The 23941-nt window shown below is 42.9% G+C and overlaps 4 protein-coding genes across 5 annotated transcripts in view; 2 read left to right on the top strand and 2 right to left on the bottom strand.

Annotated features, from left to right (window-relative positions):
• The window catches only part of LOC310987545 (uncharacterized protein), a gene marked incomplete at both ends in the record, with an annotated part of 181470 nt that overhangs the window by 26580 nt on the left and 130949 nt on the right, over positions 1–23941 (bottom strand). The gene's annotated exons all lie outside the window — the stretch shown is intronic.
• LOC310987618 (GRAM domain-containing protein 4-like) overlaps positions 1–23941 on the bottom strand; it is a 54668-nt gene that overhangs the window by 3538 nt on the left and 27189 nt on the right. The gene's annotated exons all lie outside the window — the stretch shown is intronic.
• Positions 4954–20073, top strand: LOC310987207 (protein NLRC3-like). The gene is made up of 10 exons (XM_083973399.1): positions 4954–5010; positions 7522–7659; positions 9611–9620; positions 9761–9832; positions 9967–10192; positions 10345–12142; positions 12257–12430; positions 12522–12695; positions 18316–18368; positions 19082–20073. Exons 2-10 carry the CDS (start codon positions 7571–7573, stop codon positions 19663–19665), a joined length of 3180 nt encoding a protein of 1059 aa, XP_083829525.1. The 5' UTR covers positions 4954–5010; positions 7522–7570; the 3' UTR covers positions 19666–20073.
• LOC310987206 (cytosolic 5'-nucleotidase 1A-like) overlaps positions 21844–23941 on the top strand; it is a gene marked incomplete at its 3' end in the record, with an annotated part of 11256 nt that continues 9158 nt past the window's right edge. The window contains exons 1-2 of the mRNA XM_083973398.1: positions 21844–21982; positions 23107–23217. Of these exons, the coding sequence (XP_083829524.1) occupies positions 21947–21982; positions 23107–23217 (147 nt within the window). The 5' untranslated portion in view covers positions 21844–21946. The remainder of the gene's footprint in view (positions 21983–23106; positions 23218–23941) is intronic.

Genomic DNA, 23941 nt, shown 5'->3' with positions numbered 1-23941 from the left:
ATAAATATCAAGAAAACCATTGTATTATCTTAGTTTAGGCCCATTTTATGGATGATTTACCTCATTCTTGCATAACATTTAGCCTATCTTTTATGTTACAAACTTTTGTCAGTAGCCGGCTGGTGCGGAGAAGCCGTGTTGCTGTGATTTAGTTACAAAATGGTCATTTTTCTCAGTGGTAATGTAGTTTAATCAAGATACAGCCTATGACAGGGCTGATGTCATCTCCCGTAGCCGCAGAGTTATCTAGAGATAGTTACAGCTGGTGTTTCCCTTTCAATAAGCCGTGGTATGCAGTGACTTTCAGCTGAATATGTCCGTGGTTTATGGTATTTATACAGATTATTTGTTTGAATATCAACTTATAACTAACTCAACTAACTAACAAAAAACTAATACCCAAAGTAATAACTGACAGATAGTCCACAGTCTGAAGACGTAGCTGCATTTAAGGGGTGTCCCATTACTAAGTCACAAAACAGCCCTTAACACTTGGTTTTGAGGGTTAAGATAGGAAATCAATATGACGTATAAGAGCAGATATTGTGATTGTGATATTGTGGACATAATATAATATCAACATTAATAAATAATTCATTTATTTTATACACAGCTTTTCAGGGACCTAAAAAATAACAACATTAAGGGGCTGTGTCCACCAGACGCGTTTTCAGCGCTCTGGGCGTCTATTTTACATTCAAACCCTATTGAGTTGGGCGCTCACAGCTCTCAGCGCCCTCGGCGGTAAAACGCCCTGGGCGCTTGCTTCTTTTTGTCGCGACGCTCAGAGCGCTTCGAGTTGAAATCTGTTCAACTTTTAGAACAGCGCTACGCTCGTCAATGTCACTTTTCCCCGCACTGACCAATCAGAATCAAGAAGGGGCGGGACATACGTTACCGACAGCAACACAACCGGAGACGTGGCTCGGTTTATATCATGACCCACACTTGTATTGAAGGTAGGCCGACCTCAGGGTCCATGTCAAAAGCTGCCGCTAATGCTATTGTGTATTTCTGACACTTGTTGTACATTAACAAGGCAGGAACACGGAAGTGTCAGAGGACTCGTTTTGTAACCTAGCAACAGCGGCATTCTGACGAGGGAGAGAGAGAGCGCTAAGCGCTGGGAAAGCAGCGCTGAGAGCGCTGTCAGAGCTGAAAGCGCGTCTGGTGGACACGGCCCCTAAAGCTGTTAAATTGTATTTTTAGGAGCAGACTGAACTCCAGTCGTTCAGCAGGTACAGACAGAGATCTGTCTATGTTTTATTAAAGTTAGTGAGTGAATAATTTACAGTCTCATCTTATTTAAAAAAAATATTCATAATGAAAAATTAAATAATCACCTCAGTACGTCGGATTTATATCTAATCAATACTTGAAGTGTATGAGCTGATGATGATGATGATGATGATGATGTTCTATACGTACATGTGTCTGTTTTTACATTGTTGTATTATTGTTATGAGTGTGACGACAGACTGGTCCGACCGCCTCTAATGGTTATTGTTATTCTTTACCTGCACAGGTGAGACAGGTGACTGTTACCATGACTACCAGGTGACAGGTGGCAGGTGGCAGACTGACTGAGTGACTGAGTGAGTATAAAGTCATCAGCACCTGCAGCTGTAGAGTCCTGACGTCACCATGATGAGGTCGGTGTCGGACCGACATTAAGACATAAGAGGAATTCTCTACCGACCGAAATAAAACTAACCCGAGACATTAGAACTTTTAATACAAAGGTTAAAATCTGGATGAAACAAAATCAGAATTGTATGCATTTTTAACGTGTCATGACTTGGTATGATTTTAGAAGTATTGTAGGCTACAATTTATAAATAATGTTGTTATGTAACTTTGATGTCTTTCTTCTTACCTTCTTTTTTTTTCTACTAAAAGCCTAACTAGGGACGGGAGTTGGAAACTAGCTTTAGCTATAATCTCTGTATGCAGAACATCAGTCACATTGACTTGTTTGTAATGAGTGGAAGTGTCACTATGTTAAGCTGCATTGTCCCTATCAAATAAACTGAATTAAATTAAATTAAAGCAGCAGTAAGCGATCCGGTCGTTTTGGCTAACTTCCTGTCAGCCGATGGAGTTAGCAGCCCCCGCCCTCGTCATGGATCTATTGGTCCTCGTCCCTACGTCACCACATTCACGCGCATCCCTTGGCTGCACACACAGAGAGGACCGCCCCTTCATGCCGTTCTCTCTCCTCATTGGATAAAGGTTGTAGGATACAAGGAAGTATACAAGACGTTTTCTCCTCGGCTTACAGCAGAGCAGAGTGACTGACAGACCCGCGTGTTTCGGACCAAACACTCTATGTAAGTGATTGCCGTCGGAAGGTATAACTATTTAAAGGGACAATGAGGAGTTTTGGAAAAGCGAAGTGTTTTCACACTACATTTATGAGCCTCCGCGCACCGTGAAATTCTTTGACCGGCGCAAGACAGACTCATGTTTTCATTCATCAAGAATTAAAGTCAGAGGTTGGAAGACGATCACATACCGTTGTAGTTCCGACCATAAAGGGCGATTTGGCGGCGTTATTCTCATGACTCGCCACGAAACCGAAAGTAAAGAAACGCTGGTCGGCTCGACCAGCATTTCCACCACCACTAATAATAACAAAATAACGATAGAGACAAAACGATATATTTATCGAAAATGGGCCCAATAACAAGTGTAGGTAGCGTAGATTCATCCACATTAACGTGAGACTTTTTTATAACCAAATAGAAACTCCTCGTTGTCCCTTTAAAGGCCTTGATATACTTGCTGTTAAGTACGCGTACGCGAGCTGCCGCGCGTATCCTGCGTCCGTTTGATGCGTATCCTGCGACCGAACGCACATATCGACGCGAGGTGACGCGACGCAGGATACGCGCGGCAGCTCGCGTACGCGTACTTAACAGCAAGTATATCACGGGCTTAAGACTTATATTAACACAAATATTCCGCTTACTTCTGCTTTAAATTAAATTAAACCTGTCAATCGCCTAGAGGACTGTGGGCAGGTGGAGCTACAGGGCTGCTGCCCGGGATGATAATAATAATAATAATAATAATAATAATAATAATAATAATAATAATAATAATAATAAATGTAGCCACGTCATCATGGAGCTAATTAATAAACAACAACACTTCCTTCAGTGTGCTGCAGCTGATCTCAGGCCTGTAGAGCCGCTGCCACCTGGACCGGTCACCTGCCGGTTACCTGAGCTCGTGGGGGGGTCGAACCGGGACCTGTCTGGCCCGGTTGGACCCGGGTGGACCCCCCCTCCTCCCCCCTAGAGGAGGCCGAGGTCCCGAGGGAAGGAAGCGAGGAAGCGAGGGGACAGAGTAGGTGTGTCTCGTCTCACCGTGAACCGACGCCGCCGCCGGACCAAACTTTGCTGCTTCCCGTCTCTCTCTCTCCGAGCCGAACCCGCTCCAAACCGGTTCAAATCCGCTCCGAACCGGTCCGGGTTCCTCCCAGACCCGCTCCGCTGCGACCTCCCGCCTCCTCCCCGGTGATTAGTCCGGGTTTTCGGGGCCGTTTCTGGGGCGAAACAACAGAGAGAGACCGTGTTTCACTACCTGACACCAAAGATATTCAATAAATGGAAAGATACTTCATGAGCGGCTGCTCCAATGATATGAAATGGTATACACTTCCTGTCTCTCTAAGTGGGCGTGGCCAACCGTCACCCCACCTCGTCTGTGATCGTGTGTGTGGATTTATACAATTTGTAGGTAGATGAAAGTGAGATATTTATATTTTCTTATGATAACATTAAATATTTACACTACTAACAGTAATATTTAGCATGACAAAAATAATTTAAATCATTTTCACGGGAGTTCGCGGCCGTTTGTTTGACGTTGCCATGGAGATCGGTGCCAAATCTCGCGAGAGTGTGTCGTAGAGACAGAGGCAGGTCTGGAACAAAGTGGATTTTCTCCGGATCTCTCCGTCTGAAAATTACCATTTTGGTGTCAAACTGTTCAGAAGAGATGTGGCTTGTGAAAAATGAGTTCAAAATTTGGTTCAGTGACCGTGGGGAGAAAGGCCCGACCATAATCGGTGTTCACATTAAATTGTCCCATAGGAATCAATACACTCCAAGCTGCCTCTGGTCTCTCTAAAGGGGCGTGGCCGTGCAGAAGCCCACGTGACATGCATACAGGAAGCTGACTCTCATGAAAGGTCTTGGTTTATAAACCGTCTTTGCTGACACCACACACACACAATAATCACCCGCGGTGGGCGGGGACAGCGACGCACGGCACGTAGCCCCGAACGAGGATGTGACGCAATGACGTCGCGTTCTCATGCTGCGTTCGAGACGACTCGGAATTCAGACAGTCCCGGTTGAAAACTCCGATTTCCGACTTCAAAGCGTTCAAAGAGACGCACCACGCCAGAATAACAAAAAAAAAAGACGTTAAAGTAGGCTACATGAAATAAAAATAAATAATTATAATAATAAAAGAATAAATAACCAAAACATTTACTACCTACACCGAGACAAACTTTCAAATTCATATTCAAATTGCTTCACGCAGCTTAGGTGCCTCACCTGTAAACACCTGCAGTCCCTCCTCTCCACTCTTTTTCGTGTTTTCCCCGTGGATGGTTTAATGGGATTTTTTTTTTAATGCAATGAAAATGATTTGATTTTGCCCACAACATGCTTTCAGACAAAAGCAGGGCACAAAAAACAGCAGTGACCTTGCACAGTATCCTATATGAGGCAGCTCATTAGTGGGTTATACTACTCTGCATTGTATACTCTACTGTATACAATGCAGCTGTCTGGTACAACGTAGAACATTGAGTCTGTACTTCACAGTTCTTCTACTGTGTAATATTTTAAAGTGGGAGAAATAAACAGCAGTAAAAACACCAGTCTCTCCACTCAGATCATGTGACCTCCTCCCCTCCCCCACTGCCTGTTTAAAGTTTACTTTCACTTTTGAGCCAGCGTTTTTCGTCGCAGTTCTTTTTCACCTGTTAAGGTAAGGTAAAAGTTAAAATGTTTGATCGCTGATCAACATGGGCTGTACCGGCCTATCACTAATTAATTCAGACTGTTAGATGGCGTTTTCTCGATAACTTCCAGTGTTTTAAAATTCTTCTGTGAATGCGTGCAGTATGTGAATGTAGTGCCCTGCCCTACAAAGCAAAAAGGCAGTAAGTGAGTTATTATCATTTTCATGACATTCAAGGCATCCTTTGTTATGTGACAAAATATCTTATCTCAAATGTTTGTCGTTTTGGAGAAAAATGGTAGTCGTTTTTACAGTAACTGCAAAAAGCCCTAGTGAAACAAAGCAAGAAGGCAGTAACTACCATTACTCTGTCAGTTACTGTACTTTTGCTTTGTTTTACTTAACATAAAAACAACCGTGTTGCCGCAGAGTGAAGTTACTGTTTCCATGTTTCCCATACCCCGGTTTCCTCTTCTGAATATAAAAATAAATATATTTATGATTTCCAATATTTCCTCATTATCATTACTCAATCAAAGTTATTTAGTTCTGCCCTGTTGAATTGGAGTTAGCCTAACTTGCCTATATTGCTTCAAAGTGAAGTTGACAGTGCTTTAAAGTTAATGTGATTTGTTGTAGATATAGGCGATACATTAGATAAACATAAACACACCCAGATACACATTAATCTAATATTCACACATAAGAATGTGGTAGCCTACTATTCAAAATAAATTGTCCTAATTTGGGCCTTGATACAGCTTAGGAATGTGAGACACTTTAAGCAGCAATTTCAGCACCAGAATTTCCGGGTGGAAAATATTGGCCTAAAATGGTCAGACTACTTTGGGTTTGGTATAACCATGTTCAGGGAAACAAACGTTTCCGATTAGTCCAAATACATTGTATGTAACACACCTAGAGCACAAGTTGTGACAGAATAGTTTTTGAAGAATCTGCAGTTACTGCCTTTTTGCTTGGTATGGTGCCACAGTTTTGGCAAGTAATACAAAGCAAGAATACAGTAACTGCAAAACAGGGGTAAAACATCAAATCAAATATGAGAATTAATATGTACAAAGAATAAGCTAATACAAAGTAACAAAACTGCCTCATGTCCAATAATCTACCTACAACTACTTAGGCTGGACAACAGGATAACTTTAAAGTCATTTTTCTCAGTTCAGAACTCTGCGTAGTTACTGCCTTTTTGCTTTGTAGGGCAGTGCGTGTCTCCCAATATGTGTCCCCCGTGTTCCTTGTTTTTATCATGTAAAGCACTTTGAGCTGTCGTGGGCATGAAAAGGTGCTATACAAATAAAGCCTGATTGATTGATTGATCATCGACCAATACTGCGTATCACTAATGATACTAATACTGCCTATCACAGATCAATACTGAACACCTCATGTTGTTATCAGGAGACTTTACTGATTATTGATTTTCTGGTATTGATCAATGTTCAGCATCAGGTTCTTCACAGTAACTGAGTACATTTAGTGCAGTGCAGTTGTGAGGTATTTGTACTTCCCTTGAGTATTTCCTTGTTGAGCTACTTCCTGCTTGTACTGCAGCTCATGTACCTGACAGGTGAAGCTACTGGTCACTTTCCAGCTATTCAACTATTCATATCTGTGGTTACACACAGCAAACACTCTGGGTTATTGATTATTGGACACAAATCATTAATATTGTTCTGAATAACCTTTTAGAGCTGCAACAGTTCAACATTTTTCAAGCAGAAATCTTCAGTTTTCAGCCTCAAACACTGAAGATTTCCTGGTTTTCTTTTGTAAACTGAATATTTTTGTCTCTTTGATTATTGCCATAATAAAACGAAACATTTGAAGACGTGGCCTCAGACTGACACGAACTTGAACATATTATTTGTCTGTGTTTTCTGACATTTGATGGAGAAGACGATGAAGAGTCTTTTTCTCTCTCTGAATTTCGAGTGAGTGAAATGACTGAATGTTGTGATAATGAAGCTATAAGTTTACTACCTACACCGGGACAAACTTTGCATTCAAAGTTCTTCACGTAGCTAAGGTGCCTAACGTGTGAACACCTGCAGTCCCTCCACTCTTCTTCGGGTTTTCCCCGTGGATGGTTTAATAGAAACTCTTTTTTATGCAATGAAAATGATTTTATTTTGCCCACAACATGCTTTCAGACAAAAACAGTGCACAAAAAGGCAGTAGTGACCTAGGCCATACAGCTGGTGCAACATAGAAACATGAGTCACAAGTTCTTCTACTGTGTCAAATTTTAAACCTTTATAGTTCAGTGGGAGAAATAAACTGCAGTAAACACACCAGTCTCTCCACTCAGATCTGCAGCTTCATGACGCCATCTAGTGGACTGATAGTAGAAGTACAGCAGCTGATGGCAGCTTCCTCTTCCTCACTGCTGTGTGACTGCATTCAGCTGACACTGATATGAAGCAGAGAAGAAGAGCCAATCAGTGGAGGAGCAGCTGGAGACATGATGGACATGTGAGCTGCTGTGCACATGAATGATGTGTGTTTCCTCTGCAGGTGAAGCTACAAAGTGTGTGTGAGCTGATGTGGATGTGACCTCAGCAGCATGGATCAGTGTGAGGACAGAGAGGAGGGAGCCCCTCCCTCTAAAACCACTCTGTGTGGGGGACATCAGGGCCAGACCAGAGGTCAAAGGTCAGAATTAAAACTGTCAGACTTTTCTCTCTAAAAGTCAGTTGTTGTGTTTATTAAAAGATAGAAGATAATTTTCATCAGATTTTCTCCAACATGCACATTTGTGTTGTTTCAGGTCACCTGAACGGTACATTAACTTTAAAGGAGGACATGGATCAGCTGATCAGATGTAAGACAAAACTACATTTCAAAGCTTTTGAGTCTCTGTTAAACGTTCTTCCTGTGGAGTCAAATTTTAAGGATTCTCCATAAAATCAGAGTTATAACTCAGACACACACCAGTCTCTACCTGAACATCCACATGTTAAAGGACAAGTGCCATTTTTTACAGCCTGGACCTTATTTCTGGCATAAAATAAGGTCATTCACTCACCCATGTAACTGGTGTTACTTTGGACGATATTTAGGTCCATTCAAGAGTTGCTTATAGCCATATAGTGTGAGTGATCGGGGCACCAAGAATGCAGACTCTAAATAACACATTATCTGCCGTGAAACTCGTTCTGTTATCGTCATCCGGGGTCTGTAGAAAACTGACAAATATTCAGCCAGGTTGCATGAAATTGCAAAACTTTTCTGTATTCATGTTCCATGTATGTATTTATTTATTTATTTATTTATTTATATATAAACAAATAAATAAATAAATAAATCTAAACTATTTCACATCAGTTGTGTTGTTGTTTCAGGATCCAGCAGCAGAGACCAGACTCTCCTGAACCCAGCTGTCTGTCTTTGGATGAGGTCATTAACTTTAAAGGAGGACGTGGATCAGCTGATCAGATGTAAGCTGTACTGACAGTCAGACTCAGGTTATTGTAGAAATGAACCAGTTTTTACGACGTGTTGTTGGACCAGGTCTGAAATCAAAGTGTCTCCATCTGTTGTGAACGTCCTCAGGGGACATATAAAGTCCCTCTTGTATTATCTCTCTGTACTGATGTTGACTTGACACTGATTCCTCCACAGAGTGGACCAGGAGAGCTCAGAGGTTCCCAGTGCTCAGTATCAACCTGCTGGACCTGGACCTGGATCCAGCTGTGTGTCCATGAGCGACGGTGGTCATCAACTCAACCTGAAGGGATCTGTTGAAAGGTTAGAATTTAAAACAGTCAGAAAGACTCAGTTGATGTGTTTATAAAAAGACTGAAGATATTTTTCATCAGTTTTTCTCCAACCTGCACATTTATCAGTTGTGTTGTTGTTTCAGGATCCAGCAGCAGAGACCAGACTCTCCTGAACCCAGCTGTCTGTCTTTCAAGAGCAACATGTCTAAGGACGGGTTCATTAACTTTGAAGAAGGACGTGGATCAGCTGATCAGATGTAAGACAAAACTAAATTTCAAAGCTTTTGAGTCTCTGTTGAACGTTCTTGCTGTGGAGTCAAAAAGAGTTACAACTTAGACACACATTGACATTGTCCAGCTGCAGTAAAGAGTCCCTGTCTGAACATCCACATGTTAAAGGACAAGTGCCATTTTTTACAACCTGGACCTTATTTCTGGCATAAAATAAGGTCATTTACTCACCCATGTAACTTTGGTGTCATGAGGACTCCTTTGGACAATAGTTAGGTCCATTCAGGAGTTGCTTATAGCCATATTGTGGGATGATCGGGGCCCAGAAAGTGCTGCCTCTAAATAACACATTATCTGCCGCGAAACTCGTTCTGTTATCGTCATCCGGGGTCTGTAGAAATCTGACAAATATTCAGCCAGGTTGCATAAAACTGCAAAACTTTTCTGTATTCATGTTCCATGTACCTAAAATATTTAACATCAGTTGTGTTGTTGTTTCAGGATCCAGCAGCAGAGACCAGACTCTCCTGAACCCAGCTGTCTGTCTTTAAAGAGCGACTGGTCAATGGACGGGTTCATTAACTTTAAAGGAGGACGTGGATCAGCTGATCAGATGTAAGCTGTAACTGACACTCAGATTCAGGTTATTGTAGAAATGAACCAGTTTGTATGACGTGTTGTTGGACCAGGTCTGAAATCAAAGTGTCTCTGTTGTGAACGTCCTCAGGGGACATATAAAGTCCATCTTGTATTATCTCTCTGTACTGTTGTTCACTTGACACTGATTCCTCCACAGAGTGGACCAGGAGAGCTCAGAGGTTCCCAGTGGTCAGTCTGCCCAGCAGCATCAAACACACCTGGACTCCATGTTTATGGTGGGTACATGTCCAACAGCTGCTGTTACATCTGTTGTGTTCACAATCATCTCCATGCTGCACTTTGACACCAGTGGATTGTCAGTCTGTCAGGTTTTAGTTTGATGCTGTCACTCATAGAGTTTCTGTTCCAGCTGCTGGAGGAGAACATGGTCACTTTTGTGAAGAACGAGCTGAAGAAGATCCACAAGCTTCTGAGTCCAGATTACCCAGAATGCTCAGGGAGTCAGAGGGAGGATGAGGAGGTGGTGGATGGTGAGGATGAAGAGCAGAGGAGCATCAGAGAGGCATTAGTGAAGATCACAGTGAAGCTCCTGAGGAGCAGGAAGCAGGAGGAGCTAGCTGAGCGTCTGCAGAGCAGTAAGAGGATTTCTGTAAAGATTAAACATGATGGACAAATGAGACGTTCACTGACATCAACATATGGAGGGAAACATATTCATATAGTCATTATTAGAGGAATTATCATGTTATATTTTCTTATTGGTCTGATTTCTTGTGTTTTCATTCAGAACATTTTGCTCCAGTTTGTCGACGTAAACTCAAATCTGACCTGAAGAAGAAGTTCCAGTGTGTGTTTGAGGGGATCTCTAAAGCAGGAAACCAAACCCTTCTGAACCAGATCTACACAGAGCTCTACATCACTGAGGGAGGGGCTGGAGGGGTCAATGATGAACATGAGGTCAGACAGATTGAAACAGCTTCAAGGAAACCAGACAGACCAGAAACAACCATCAGACAAGAAGACATCTTTAAAGCTCCACCAGGAAGAGACCGACCAATCAGAACAGTGATGACAAAGGGAGTGGCTGGCATTGGGAAAACACTCTTAACACAGAAGTTCACTCTGGACTGGGCTGAAGACAAAACCAACCAGGACATACACTTCACATTTCCCTTCACCTTCAGAGAGCTGAATGTGCTGAAAGAGAAAAAGTTCAGCTTGGTGGAACTTGTTCATCACTTCTTCTCTGAAACCAAAGAAGCAGGAATCTGCAGGTTTGGTCAGTTCCAGGTCGTCTTCATCTTTGACGGTCTGGACGAGTGTCGACTTCCTCTGGACTTCCACAACACTGAGATCCTGACTGATGTGACAGAGTCCACCTCAGTGGACGTGCTGCTGATCAACCTCATCAGGGGGAAACTGCTTCCCTCTGCTCGCCTCTGGATAACCACACGACCTGCAGCAGCCAATCAGATCCCTCCTGAGTGTGTTGACATGGTGACAGAGGTCAGAGGGTTCACTGACCCACAGAAGGAGGAGTACTTCAGGAAGAGGTTCAGAGATGAGGAGCAGGCCAGAGAGATCATCTCCCACATCAAGACATCACGAAGCCTCCACATCATGTGCCACATCCCAGTCTTCTGCTGGATCACTGCTACAGTTCTGGAGGAGCTGTTGAAGACCAGAGAGGGAGGAGAGCTGCCCAAGACCCTGACTGAGATGTACATCCACTTCCTGGTGGTTAATCTAAAAGTGAAGAAGGTCAAGTATGATGGAGGAGCTGAGACAGATCCACACTGGAGTCCAGAGAGCAGGAAGATGATTGAGTCTCTGGGAAAACTGGCTTTTGAGCAGCTGCAGAAAGGAAACCTGATCTTCTATGAATCAGACCTGACAGAGTGTGGCATCGATATCAGAGCAGCCTCAGTGTACTCAGGAGTGTTCACACAGATCTTTAAAGAGGAGAGTGGCCTGTACCAGGACAAGGTGTTCTGCTTCGTCCATCTGAGTGTTCAGGAGTTTCTGGCTGCTCTTCATGTCCACCTGACCTTCATCAACTCTGGACTCAACCTGATGTCACAACAACAAATAACATCTCAGTGGTTTCAAGTGTTTGAAGACACATCTACACCTTTCTACCAGAGCGCTGTGGACGAGGCCTTACAGAGTCCAAATGGACACCTGGACTTGTTCCTCCGCTTCCTCTTGGGTCTTTCACTGAAGACCAATCAGACTCTCCTACGAGGTCTGATGACTCAGACAGGAAGTAACACACGGTCCTGTAAGAAAGCAGTTCAGTACATCAAGAAGAAGATTGAAGAGACTCCCTCTGCAGAGAAAAGCATCAACCTGTTCCACTGTCTGAATGAACTGAATGATCATTCTCTAGTGGGGGAGATCCAAGAGTCCCTGAGATCAGGACGTCTCTCCACAGATAAACTGTCTCCTGCTCAGTGGTCGGCTCTGGGCTTCATCTTACTGTCATCAGAAGAAGATCTGGACGAGTTTGACTTGAGGAAATACTCTGCTTCAGAGAAGGCTCTTCTGAGGCTGCTGCCAGTGGTCAAAGCCTCCAACAAAGCTCTGTAAGTGTACAGATAGTTGGATTTATTCATCATTGTATAAAAACACTTCTGTCTTTTCAACAGGACAGAAAATAAATCCCTTTCTTCTTTAATTCCTCATGATCATCTCTTCAGACTGAGCAGCTGTAACCTCTCAGAGAGAAGCTGTGAAGCTCTGTCCTCAGTCCTCAGCTCCCAGTCCTCTAGTCTGAGACACCTGGACCTGAGTAACAACAACCTGCAGGACTCAGGAGTGAAGCTGCTGTCTGATGGACTGGAGAGTCCACACTGTAGACTGGAGACTCTCAGGTGAGGATCCATCCAGCTGTTTATCTGATGACACTTGAACACACCTCCAGGTGTTGACAGTGGTTTCCTGTGTGTTGTTGTGTGTGTTCAGTCTGTCAGGATGTCTGGTCACAGAGGAAGGCTGTGCTTCTCTGGCCTCAGCTCTGAGCTCCAACCCCTCCCATCTGAGAGAGCTGGACCTGAGCTCCAACCATCCAGGAGCCTCAGGAGTGAAGCTGCTGTCTGCTGGACTGGAGGATCCAGACTGGAAACTGGACTCTCTCAGGTAAGGAGAGGCTGCTGCAGCCACACACGCTGTCTGATAGAGGAGGAGGAGCTGGAACATTTTCTATGGCCCCGTTCACCTGGTCACACCTGGTATTAACATCTGTCTCAGGTGATTGATGCATTGACAACATCAGATCTGATCACTCAGACCATATCCAGAGGTGGTGTAGGCCACAGTGAAGCTCCGCCCACTCCACTGACGTCCTCTGTCACAGTCTGACTCGTCCCAACACAGTTTATACTGAAGCCAAAATCTCTGGGTGTTTCAAACATGAGCTGTGCAGCTTCCATCAGTCACAGTGATGAACTACTGGGATCAGGAGTTTCTCCTCATGACTTCAGTGTCTCATCATGACTCACTGTGTCATATTCAGTAGAAGAGATCTCAATGATGAAACCAGATGTTGGCAGCTGTGCTCTGAGTCTCTCAAGATGTTTTGATCAGACTTTATTAAAGAGTTGATGAGGAAACATTTCAGCTGCTGCTGGTTTAAAGTTATGGTTGGTAATCATGTTCAGAAACACTTTTTGTTATACTGGGTGAAATGGTCCTTCTATCCTGAGAGTAGTCAATACATTATCTATTCAGAAAAAGGAACCAAAATCAGACCTCTGTGGCAGCTGCAGGACTGACAAAACTCTGACCAATCCATGCTTTTCGCCCCGAAAAGGAAAAACCGATCAGATGCCTTCATGTCTGGTTCTGCCTACGCCCAATCAAGCTGCCGTCTCTCTCACTCAGTGGCGGCCTTAGACATCTGGGGGCCCGTTTCAATATTTCATATGAGGCCCTACCCTGTTAAACATAAAATTATTTGCCAGCTACGTGCCCACGTGTCTCTGATGCTTTAAACCCTGAAAGGACGCAGTAAACGCATTATCCATACATCCCAGGTACGCACAGTGTTAAAATCACTATCAGGGAAAGAAACCAGGACTTAGCAGAAAAATTGAGGACTGAAGTTGGTTTTCATCAAAAAGCAAAAAAAAATTTTCAGACATGAATAGGAATCTTAACACAATCAAAAACTACATGCTTTAACAATATTCAGAATTTAAATTGGCAACAAAAGTAATGAGAGCAAATAGTGCTCCGCGTTATTTCAGCACCACGACCACGGACAAGCAAAGGACGAGACATGCGGACAGACAGACGTCTACAGGTGCTGCGGTGCTGGAGCAGCAGACAGACAGCTGTCTCCTCCATTATTAAAATAAGCTGCGAATAATATCACATTTTAGTTGTGCTCTCTCTGTGTTTTACTTCTCTGTTAAGTTAGGACGTACTCATAGATCGCCTGTTTGGAGGCATTTTAACCCGAGAAAAAAAAAAAGAAAAGAGGAGGGAAGTGATTGAAAGACATCAATCATCAGGTTACGCAACTGGGCGCACGTCAGGAGGAAAGCAGGAAAAACAAAAGGACATTAGAAACGCTAAGAGAAAAGGAATAATACTGGGAGAAGGAAAACGAGGGTCTATTGATAGTTTGCGGGCCGTTTTCAAAGGTAAGCCTACGTTGTTATTGATATTTCCTGCCGTATTATTAACTCGTTGAGTGCCAACCACAATTTCTCATTTTTCGTTCCCATGCGTTGAGTGCCAAAAACAAGATTTTAAGTTTTTTGTTTTTTTTTTAAATTATGAAAATAGACACTTTAACACACCTGATGTGTAAATTTGGGGACTCTACGACGAGCAGAACTGAAATAGATGACGATCAAAATTCATGACAGCTCATGATCTGGAAGTTTTCATCATAACTCGGCTTCTGCAAACGGAGTTCTGCATGTGGATGCAGCAGCTACTCTGCTCTCACCCGCGAGGCTGCAGCAGCTCAGAGCCGAACAGGAAGCTCTCAGCCGACAGGACTTTTTCAATTCGCCTGGGAGATTACTCATCTGGACATGCCCAGCTCGTATGTGGTGTCCCCCAGGGTTCGGTTCTGGGCCCCACCCTATTTTCATTATATATGTTGCCCCTAGGTTCTATATTTAAAAAGCATAATGTCTCGTTCCATTGCTTTGCTGATGATGTTCAGATATACATGCCCGTTAAAATTAAAAGCAAAGGTGCATTGCAACCTCTGCTTGATTGTCTGAATGAAGTCAAGTTGTGGCTGTCATCAAACTTTTTAAAATTAAATGAGAGCAAGACTGAATTTATTGTGTTTGGCTCCCCGCTGTCATTGGGGGATGAACCCATCCTCGGGCCAATCTCCTCAAATATGCCTAACTCTGTGAAAAGTCTGGGAGTGCACCTCGATAACTCTTTTAAATTTAGAAAACAAATTTCATCTGTGGTCAGCTCAAGCTTCTTTCAATTGAGATTAATAAGCAAAATAAAAGCCTACATTCCCCCGGGCGACTTAGAGAAAGTGGTGCATGCCTTTATTACCAACCGGCTGGACTACTGCAATGCCCTGTATGTGGGCCTAGACCAGTCCTCTATCCAGCGTCTCCAGCTAGTCCAAAATGCGGCCGCTCGCCTTTTAACAAGTACTAGGAGAACTGAGCATATAACCCCAGTGTTGAGGTCTCTCCACTGGCTTCCTGTATGCCAGAGGATACATTTTAAAATTTTATTGTTGACTTTCAAAGCCATGAATGGCTTGGCTCCCCTTTATTTAAGTGACCTGCTTGTTCCCCACACTCTATGTAGAACATCACGGTCAGCTGACCAATTCCTCCTCAGCATACCAAAGTCAAGATTAAAAACAAGAGGCGATCGAGCTTTTGCGGTCGCCGCTCCTAAACTCTGGAATAGCCTGCCATTCCCAATCAGAACAGCTCCAAACTTAGTACATTTTAAATCTCTATTGAAAACCCACCTCTTCTCCCTGGCTTTTAACCCTTGACCGATTGTTTTATCATTACAGTTTTATTGTATGTTGTGCTTTTATCCAATGTTTTATCCGATGTTTATTTTATTTATTGTGCTTTTATTATTGTGTTTTTATCTGATGTTTAAACTGTAATTGAAATAGTTTTAACTGTAAAGCACTTTGGCTCAAGGTGCTATATAAATAAACTTGACCTTGACCTTGACCTTGACAGTCCCACCCGGTCTTCATCTGGAGCAACACCGTGTCCTCCCCAAAGTCCTCCCGCGGTAAAATCTGATGGTCTCTGGGCCAAAGTAGACCGGCATCACTGACCCGTACCACAGAAGGACCGCGACCACCGGCGGGACCGGTGTTCCCGACCTGCTGTGGCTGACAGACCCTTCACGCCGGGTTCACACCGGACGCCGAAGCGCCGCGAATAGCCGCGGAACGGAGACCGCGTCCCTTCGGCGGCCAAGTTAACAGGTTCTGTAGTTCAGACCAGACGCGACGCGATTGCTCGCGCCGTGCATTTATTGTTTCGGCGTCTGTTCTATTTTGTGCGCGAGCCGCGAGCAATCGCATCAATCTTGGCAGGAAGTCACACATGAAACAACGAGAGAATCCGGTCAATTTTCAAAATAAAATACAGCGATTGACAAATGCGACCGTATTTATATTTGTCAGACTCTCAACAGAGAACAAGAGAGATGAAAACACACACACAGACACACACAGGATAGGGAGACACGGAGTGGGCTGGCTGCAGGGGGGCGGGGGGTCAAAACACACAAACAAACAGGGAAAGAGAGAGGAGGCAGAGACGAGTTGTTGTAAAGTGAAGGACGACGTGAAATTAATCTTGGAAGTGAAGTAGAGGGAGTTGTTTGACCCACAGCACATGGTGTTATAATTATATGAGGTTATTTACTTATCCATGATGTAAAAAACACAGCTCTGAATGTGAGTAAACAACAGCTGAGGAGCAGAGGCGCTCGCGACCGCCGCGGAGAAATCAGCGTCTGGTGTGAACTGGAGGGATTTCCGCGGCCGCTCCGCGTCACGGCGCTTTCGCGTCCAGTGTGAACCAGGCGTCACGTTCCGCAGCGAGAGGCTGTGACACGGCACGGTGCGTCTGTGTTATTGTTGTTTAGTGGCGCCCCCCCCGCCCCCGATGGTGGTTTTGTGAATAGAACAACCATTGTTGTATATATTTATCTTATACGAGCCCTTTGATCCAGAAATGCGAGTGTCAGAAGAGCGACAGACACAAACAGAGCAGCTTTCATAAAAGACGCTCTATCTCCTTTTCTAGAAAAAAAGGAGGGATTTTGGTGAAACCCAGCCATGTTTAGCTTGACTTTTCTCAGGAATGGACGCACGTAGAAGTTTGTGGCCAGTATGTCTTGGTGGCAATAATATAGAATACACTATGGCTCTACAAAAATCGTCAAAAATTGTCTAAATTGCCGGTACAACTTTGGAAAGGAGCGCAGCACTCAATGAGTTAATTAGGAGCGATTAGTACCGTTGCGGTGTGGCATGATGCAGTGGTTGTAGAGCGGATCAGGGGTCGAGTGTGTGACCGCACGGTGGACAGAGCTGTTTGAGTGTGTGGTGGATGTAGGCCTGTGTGTGTATGTTAAAGCAGAAGTAAGTGATATATTTGTGTTAATATAGGCTAAGTCTTAAATAGTTATATCTTCCGACAGCAATCACTTACATAGAGTGTTTGGACTGAAACACGGGTCTGTCAGTCCCTCTGCTCTGCTCTGAGCCGAGGAGAAAACATTTATCGTATCCTACAGTTTTTATCCAATGAGGAGAGAGAACAGCATGCAGGGCTGTGTGTGCAGCCAAGGAACGCCGTGAATGTGGTGACGTAGGGACGAGGACTGTTATGGTGCGTTCAAGGAAACTCGTATTTTTCCGACCGAGAAGTCGTACCAGTTCGATCTGGTACGAGTTCACGGGTCGGAAGTTACGAGTGGCCGTTATAGTGACTTTCACCGGTAAAACAGGTCGGAAAAACACGAGTGGGTTGCCTGGAACGCTACAAAGTCGTAAGTTCTGACTTGAAGCTGTAATTTACGATTTCAAAAGCCTGCCTGGAACGCAGCATTAGCGAAAACGACCGGACCACTTACTTCTGCTTTAAGGTGAAACCTTAGTGATGAATTATTGTACTGTCTTTTACTTGGTGGCTGGCAGCTGGGGGCCCCCCTGGTGGCTGGGGCCCATTTCAATTGAAACGGTTGAAACATAGGTAAGGCCGCCTATGCTCTCACTCTCTCGCGTGCGCGATCAGAGTCTTCACCCACGTCTGCGTAAAGGTGAAGGCGTGGCTTCAGAGAGAAGTCTGAGGAAAGGAGCTGGGACTTTTGACTTTGTTTCTCACTAAACTCACTCGTTCACTGAGCTCTAACAAACGTGTTGAGTGTGTTTCCCTCTTCATCAAACACTGAAACCATCCACTGTTCACAGCTGCACTCGCTGGTTAGTGCCACCCGTTGAGTCTTCATCATTGTGCAGTTAGAGTGAAAGTGTGTGTCTCACACTGCAGTGACATCACATGGAGAAAACACATGATGAAGTGTTTCCTCCTCGTCTCCTCCTGCTCTGTATCATCACTAGATAAAGACTCCAGCTGCTTCTTCTCTGTACTCAGTGTTCATCCATACATACCAGCCTCCATGTGAACACAGTGATAAAACAGTGTGTGTGTGAGAGCCATGTAATGTCCATGTGTGCATGCTGACAGAGAACGTGCTGCTCTGACCCCCCTCCTCCTTTCAGGGTGCAGCCTGCTGGAGCCCAATTCTTGACCCCAGGACTGATGAGGTGCAAGTGTAAGTGTGTTTTTTACTTTATTTTTACTTAGGTTATTTAAAAAAAAACTGTTAAAAATAACATGATTCAGAAATATGACCTGGTGTAAATGTAATAAAACCACACGTAAAGGTGTATACACACACATGTGCATAAGTGTCTGCGTGTGTACATGTATGTGTGAACATTTTTGTTTGTATGGATTTCTATACAGATATTGGTGTTTATGTATTTATGTGTATATGTGCGCATGTGATAGTAAATTTATATATGTGTCTATACTGCATGTAGCATGTCAACACTTAATAGAAATGTATTAAGATGATGAGTAGCTGGGCTGCAGCCGCTCAATTTATTTTATGTCCCTTTTGTTGTAAACGTTGTTTGTTGATGTTTTTCTTCTTCTTCTTCCATTTCTTCTTTGCTTGGATGTAGGTACTATCTAATTTGTGTATTAATTCTTTGTAACAAGGGGTAGACAATATAAATTTGCTTCTTTCTGCCCCCTTTCATTCAAGAGTTACAGTATTGTCATTGTTTATTTTATTTTTTGTTTTTATGCTCGATAAATGAATGAAATAAATAAATAAACTAAACTAAACTAACTAAACTTTGAGCAGCACATTGAACCATCTTCACACTGTCACATCACTGACGTCATGAGTCTTCATCAAACTGTCAATAACTGATCACATGATCAATAACTGCAGCTGTGTCTTGTTCTCTCCATCAGATTCCTGTCGACTCACAATCGACACAAACACAGTGAACACAAAGATCAAACTGTCTGACAACGACAGGAAGGCGACACGTGTGTGGGAGGATCAGTCATATCCTGATCATCCAGACAGATTTGACCAGTGGCCTCAGCTGCTGTGTTCAACTGGTCTGACTGGTCGCTGCTACTGGGAGGTCGAGTGGAGAGGAGACGTTGATATATCAGTGAGTTACAGAGGAATCAGCAGGAAAGGAGACAGTGATGACTGTTTGTTTGGATGGAACGATCAGTCCTGGAGTCTGGAGTGCTCTGATGGTCGTTACTACGTCTGGCACAATGGCAGTCAGACAGACATCTCCTCCTCCTCCTCCTCCTCCTCCTCCTCCTCCTCCTCCTCCTCCTCCTCCTCCTCCTCCTCCTCCTCCTCTGTCTCTGACAGAGTAGCAGTGTATGTGGACTGTCCTGCTGGCTCTCTGTCCTTCTACAGAGTCTCCTCTGACTCACTGATCCACCTCTACACCTTCAACACCACCTTCACTCAACCTCTGTATCCTGGGTTTGGACTCTGGTCGTCTGGTTCCTCAGTGTCTCTGTGTTGAGTGAATCAGAGTCTCCTCCTGTCACAGAAACCTTCTCACTGTTGAACAGACAGTTCAGTCTCTACATGTCTGTCTCTGTCTCTCACTCACGTTTTCACATTCATGGATTAAATCAGTTGATTTTTTAAACTCTTCTCAATGATTCTTGTAAACTTCTTCCTCTTCCTTTAAAGATGGAAGCGTCGATTATTACAGGACAAAAACCATGGTGACTTTTACTCAGCTGCTGATGAAGGACGAGGCCTAATATCACCAAGCTAAAAGTCTCTGAGCCGCCAGCGTCACTGAGGAGAAAAACACATTTTAAACAAATTCACTGTTCATGTTCAACTTTACAGGCTGTTTGTGAGCTGGTCACAGGTAAACAGACACAACAATAAACACAACTGGAAACAAACATAATGTTGTAGAGACGCTGAATATAATGAATTACATGTGATTTATTTTTCTTTGTGGTTTTACTGAATTAAAGCAGAAGTAAGTGATATATTTGTGTTAATATAAGTCTTAAATAGTTCTATCTTCCGACAGCAATCACTTACATAGAGTGTTTGGACTGAAACACGGGTCTGTCAGTCCCTCTGCTCTGCTCTGAGCCGAGGAGAAAACATTTATCGTATCCTACAGTTTTTATCCAATGAGGAGAGAGAACGGCTGTGTGTGCAGCGGTGTGCAGCCAAGGGACGCCGTGAATGTGGTGACGTAGGGACGAGGACTGTTATGGTGCGTTCAAGGAAACTCGTAACTCGTGTTTTTCCAACCTGTGAAGTTGTACCAGTTCGATCTGGTACGAGTTCACGGGTCAGAAGTTACGAGTGGCCGTTATAGTGACTTTCACAGGTAAAACAGGTCGGAAAAACACGAGTGGGTTGCCTGGGACGCTACAAAGTCGTAAGTTGTGACTTGAAGCTGTAATTTACGGTTTCAAAAGCCTGCCTGGAACGCAGCATTAGCCAAAACGACCGGATCACTTACTTCTGCTTTAAATGAAACAATTTGAATCAGTTTTATATGTAATGTGCATTTCCTGCTGATGTAGAGCAGCGCAAAAACCATCAGCGACTAATCCTACCAGCTAATGATTTTTTCTGTTACTATGACGCTGAGTTCATAACGTTTGTAGATTTAAATTTATCTTCACTTTGAGACTGATTGTTTTTTATTATGTATTTCTATAATTATTACCTAACTGCTGTTTCTTGGAAACTGGAGCCAATTAACACTCAGGACTTCATTTTCGTTTATTAGTGATCATTGATTGGTTCATGGATGGTTTGGGATTTGATTGGCCGTGCACATTCCTGTTTGACGACACATGGTTGTATGGTTTCAAGCTGATACAATAAAATATAAAACAAACATGAACTCATGTTGAAGACCTTTTTTTTTTTAGGACTGGCCTACACAGGCACCTTATCCCCCAAGGTGGGGGGTGGGGGTGGGGGGGTTCTAGGATGAGTTTACCACAAGTAGTGTGTCTACTTGTTCTGTTATTGGTCAGTGTAGCCTAAACATTAACTTTATAATTTCAATATTTAAACTATTTCACAATAAAATGTGAATTTAAAACATTATAGTTTCTGCATTTATGCAGTATTTATCAGTAATGCAGTGAAAATTAGAGGAAATGTGAAAATTTACTTTGCAAGTCGATTTCGGTGTGCACCCCTAAATTTTCTGCTTGCGCTCCTAAAATTTTAAGTTAGGGGCCACTGTGCTCTTAGTCGAAAAAAATAAACAGTATAAACTTTGTGTTTTTGCATGTAGTCACTCACCTCAGATAGCCTAACTGTGGAACATCCTGGAAAGACATTACAATCCGATCGCAGAGCGCCTAGCTCTCCCCGCCACACAAACAAACACTTTTTCCCTTGTTGTGATGATTCTCTACTGTCCAAAATATCTCCAACTGTTTATTTTTGTGAAGAAGACAACTGATTCTCGGAGAAAACGGACTAGATTTTTTCCCCCGAGTGGATGGATGAAGCTCCGACATGAGGTGGTGAGGTGGCGTTCAATTTCACGTTTTCAAGTAGGAGGTCGGGGAAGAGTTCCCAGTTCCGAGTTGTCTTGAACGCAGCATTAAAGCGGTCGGCTACGTCACACACGTCAGAAAAGCGGAAGTGAACTAAAGAGTTGAGTGTTTCTGGGGGAACTTTGACAGACAGTTGCTGCTGCTGCTGCTGTTGTTGTTGCTGTGGTGACGGGGTCGTTGTGTCCGTGAACAGGTAAAGATAAAGAAACTTTAACCTGTCGAGGCCGTGAAGGCGCCGCAGCTGACATGGTTTCCACGGTGCAGAACACGGACGTGAAGCAGGTAAGTTAAGAGAGACTCACCTGGGGCTGAGGCAGGTTATTATGGGCTGTCTCACACCCACAAACACAACGAGAGATCTGAATTTCACACATCTGCAGAAGAACTCCGACAGAAACCAGAGGAGTGAGGCTGTTTATCAGAGTTGTGCACCAGACTCCGTTTAAATAATCATGATTTTAAGTATAATAATGTTCTTTTTTGAAGCAAACATCAATTAAAGCTCATAGTTTGAGACGTGAGTGACTTATGTTCAATTCGGCACAGAAATAAAATCCATGCAGCCACACGTTGCACTAAAATCCAAACTGATTCATCTTGCACAAGTTCCATCAGACCGGGAGAGATTAGAAAGTGATTAAAATATTAAAATATAAATGCATAGATTATATAATGTACGCCGATTTGAGGAGCGGGACCTAATTATTTCTAAACACCCATAATCATTTATTTACCTGTGACACTTCTGTCGCAGATTAGTGACGTAAATGTGAACTTGCACGTTTTCTAGTGGAGATCCGGATCGATGAATAAGAGGCTGAAATTCAGGTCAGTTTCTGCAAAGACTGAGAGAAAACGAAGCAGAATTATATTTTAATATCTTTATGAGTTAGAAAACAGAAGTTAAAATGTTTTATAATGATGTCTAAAAGGTCAGTTTGCTTTTCTGCCCCCTTTCATTCAGAAGTTGCATTATTTTTTTTTGTGTCAAACCAAATAGAAGGTCTCTGGTTAAACTCTTTATTTTATTTCTTCAATGAATGAAACACATAAATAAACAAAAAAATCCATGTCCATGCTAGTTCTGTATTTCCAATTTCTGGTACTTTATACTCTACTACAATTAAACCTAAAAGTCTTGACTTCACCACATTTATCTGATAATATAAAACAAAAATATTATCAGCACATAAGAAACTTGTTTTTATCGACACACAATAACTAAAAAAAAACATATAAACATATTTGATGTGTTTTTGTAGGTCAAGACAAGATGAAACTGTACTGATGCTCATTTCACCTTCACTGTCACATTATGGAATGACTCAATAATCAATATCCAATAATATGATTTACATTTCCTATCACTATACGTATATAACTCATGTCCTGTGTTTCTTCTGCAGAAAGATGCTGATCGTGCGGTGGTCGTTGCCGTGACGTCTCGGTCGGTGTTCGAAGGTGGAGCCGATGGTGAAGAGGCGTACGAAGAGGGCGTGGCCTTCCCGCTGCTGCAGGTGTGTGGAGGAGTTAATGTGTTTATTTCATCATCGATCTCACTGCTGTTCAACTATTTAATACAACAGCATCTATGAACTGTCAGATTTTCACTCAGCTGTAGTGAAACTGAACTCGTTGCACAATGAAAACTGTCTCTTTTTTCAGCAATATGATGATTAAACACTTTACATTCATAGAAAAACATAAAATAAATACAACTCTCCAACTCTAAACTCACACTCTGAGTCAAGCAGCTTCTCAGACAGAACTAAATCCAGATGATCGAGAAGAAATAAGATTTGAAGAGACGTTCCCAGATGTTTCTTCACTCCTCTTCCTACTTCCTGTCTGTTTTAAATTTTAGACGTTTCACAAGAGCAGTAAATGACCCACAAACTGTCACTTTTTATAAAGGAGAAGTGCCTCAACACTATCTATCTATCTATCTATCTATCTATCTATCTATCTATCTATCTATCTATCTATCTATCTATCTATCTATCGTTCTATCTATCTATCGTTCTATCTATCGTTCTATCTATCTATCGTTCTATCTATCTATCGTTCTATCTATCGTTCTATCTATCTATCTATATCTATCTATCTATCTATCGTTCTATCTATCTGTCTGTCTATCTATCTATCTATCTATCTATCTATCTATCTATCTATCTATCTATCTATCGTTCTATCTATCTATCTATCTATCTGTCTGTCTATCTATCTATCTATCTATCTATC

Source organism: Trachurus trachurus (assembly GCF_905171665.1).
Source record: "Trachurus trachurus genome assembly, chromosome: 6".
Lineage (NCBI taxonomy): Eukaryota > Metazoa > Chordata > Actinopteri > Carangiformes > Carangidae > Trachurus > Trachurus trachurus.
Note: the sequence above shows the minus strand (reverse complement) of the source record. Positions and strands in the feature narration are given on the sequence as shown.

Excerpts from the sequence above, each read along its gene's own strand:
- LOC310987207 (XM_083973399.1), top strand. The coding sequence starts at position 7,571 with ATGGATCAGTGTGAGGACAGAGAGGAGGGAGCCCCTCCCTCTAAAACC. Across the intron at positions 10,193-10,344 it reads AGCTGAGCGTCTGCAGAGCA|AACATTTTGCTCCAGTTTGT; the intron begins GTAAGAGGATTT and ends GTTTTCATTCAG. Across the intron at positions 18,369-19,081 it reads AGGACTGATGAGGTGCAAGT|ATTCCTGTCGACTCACAATC; the intron begins GTAAGTGTGTTT and ends TCTCTCCATCAG.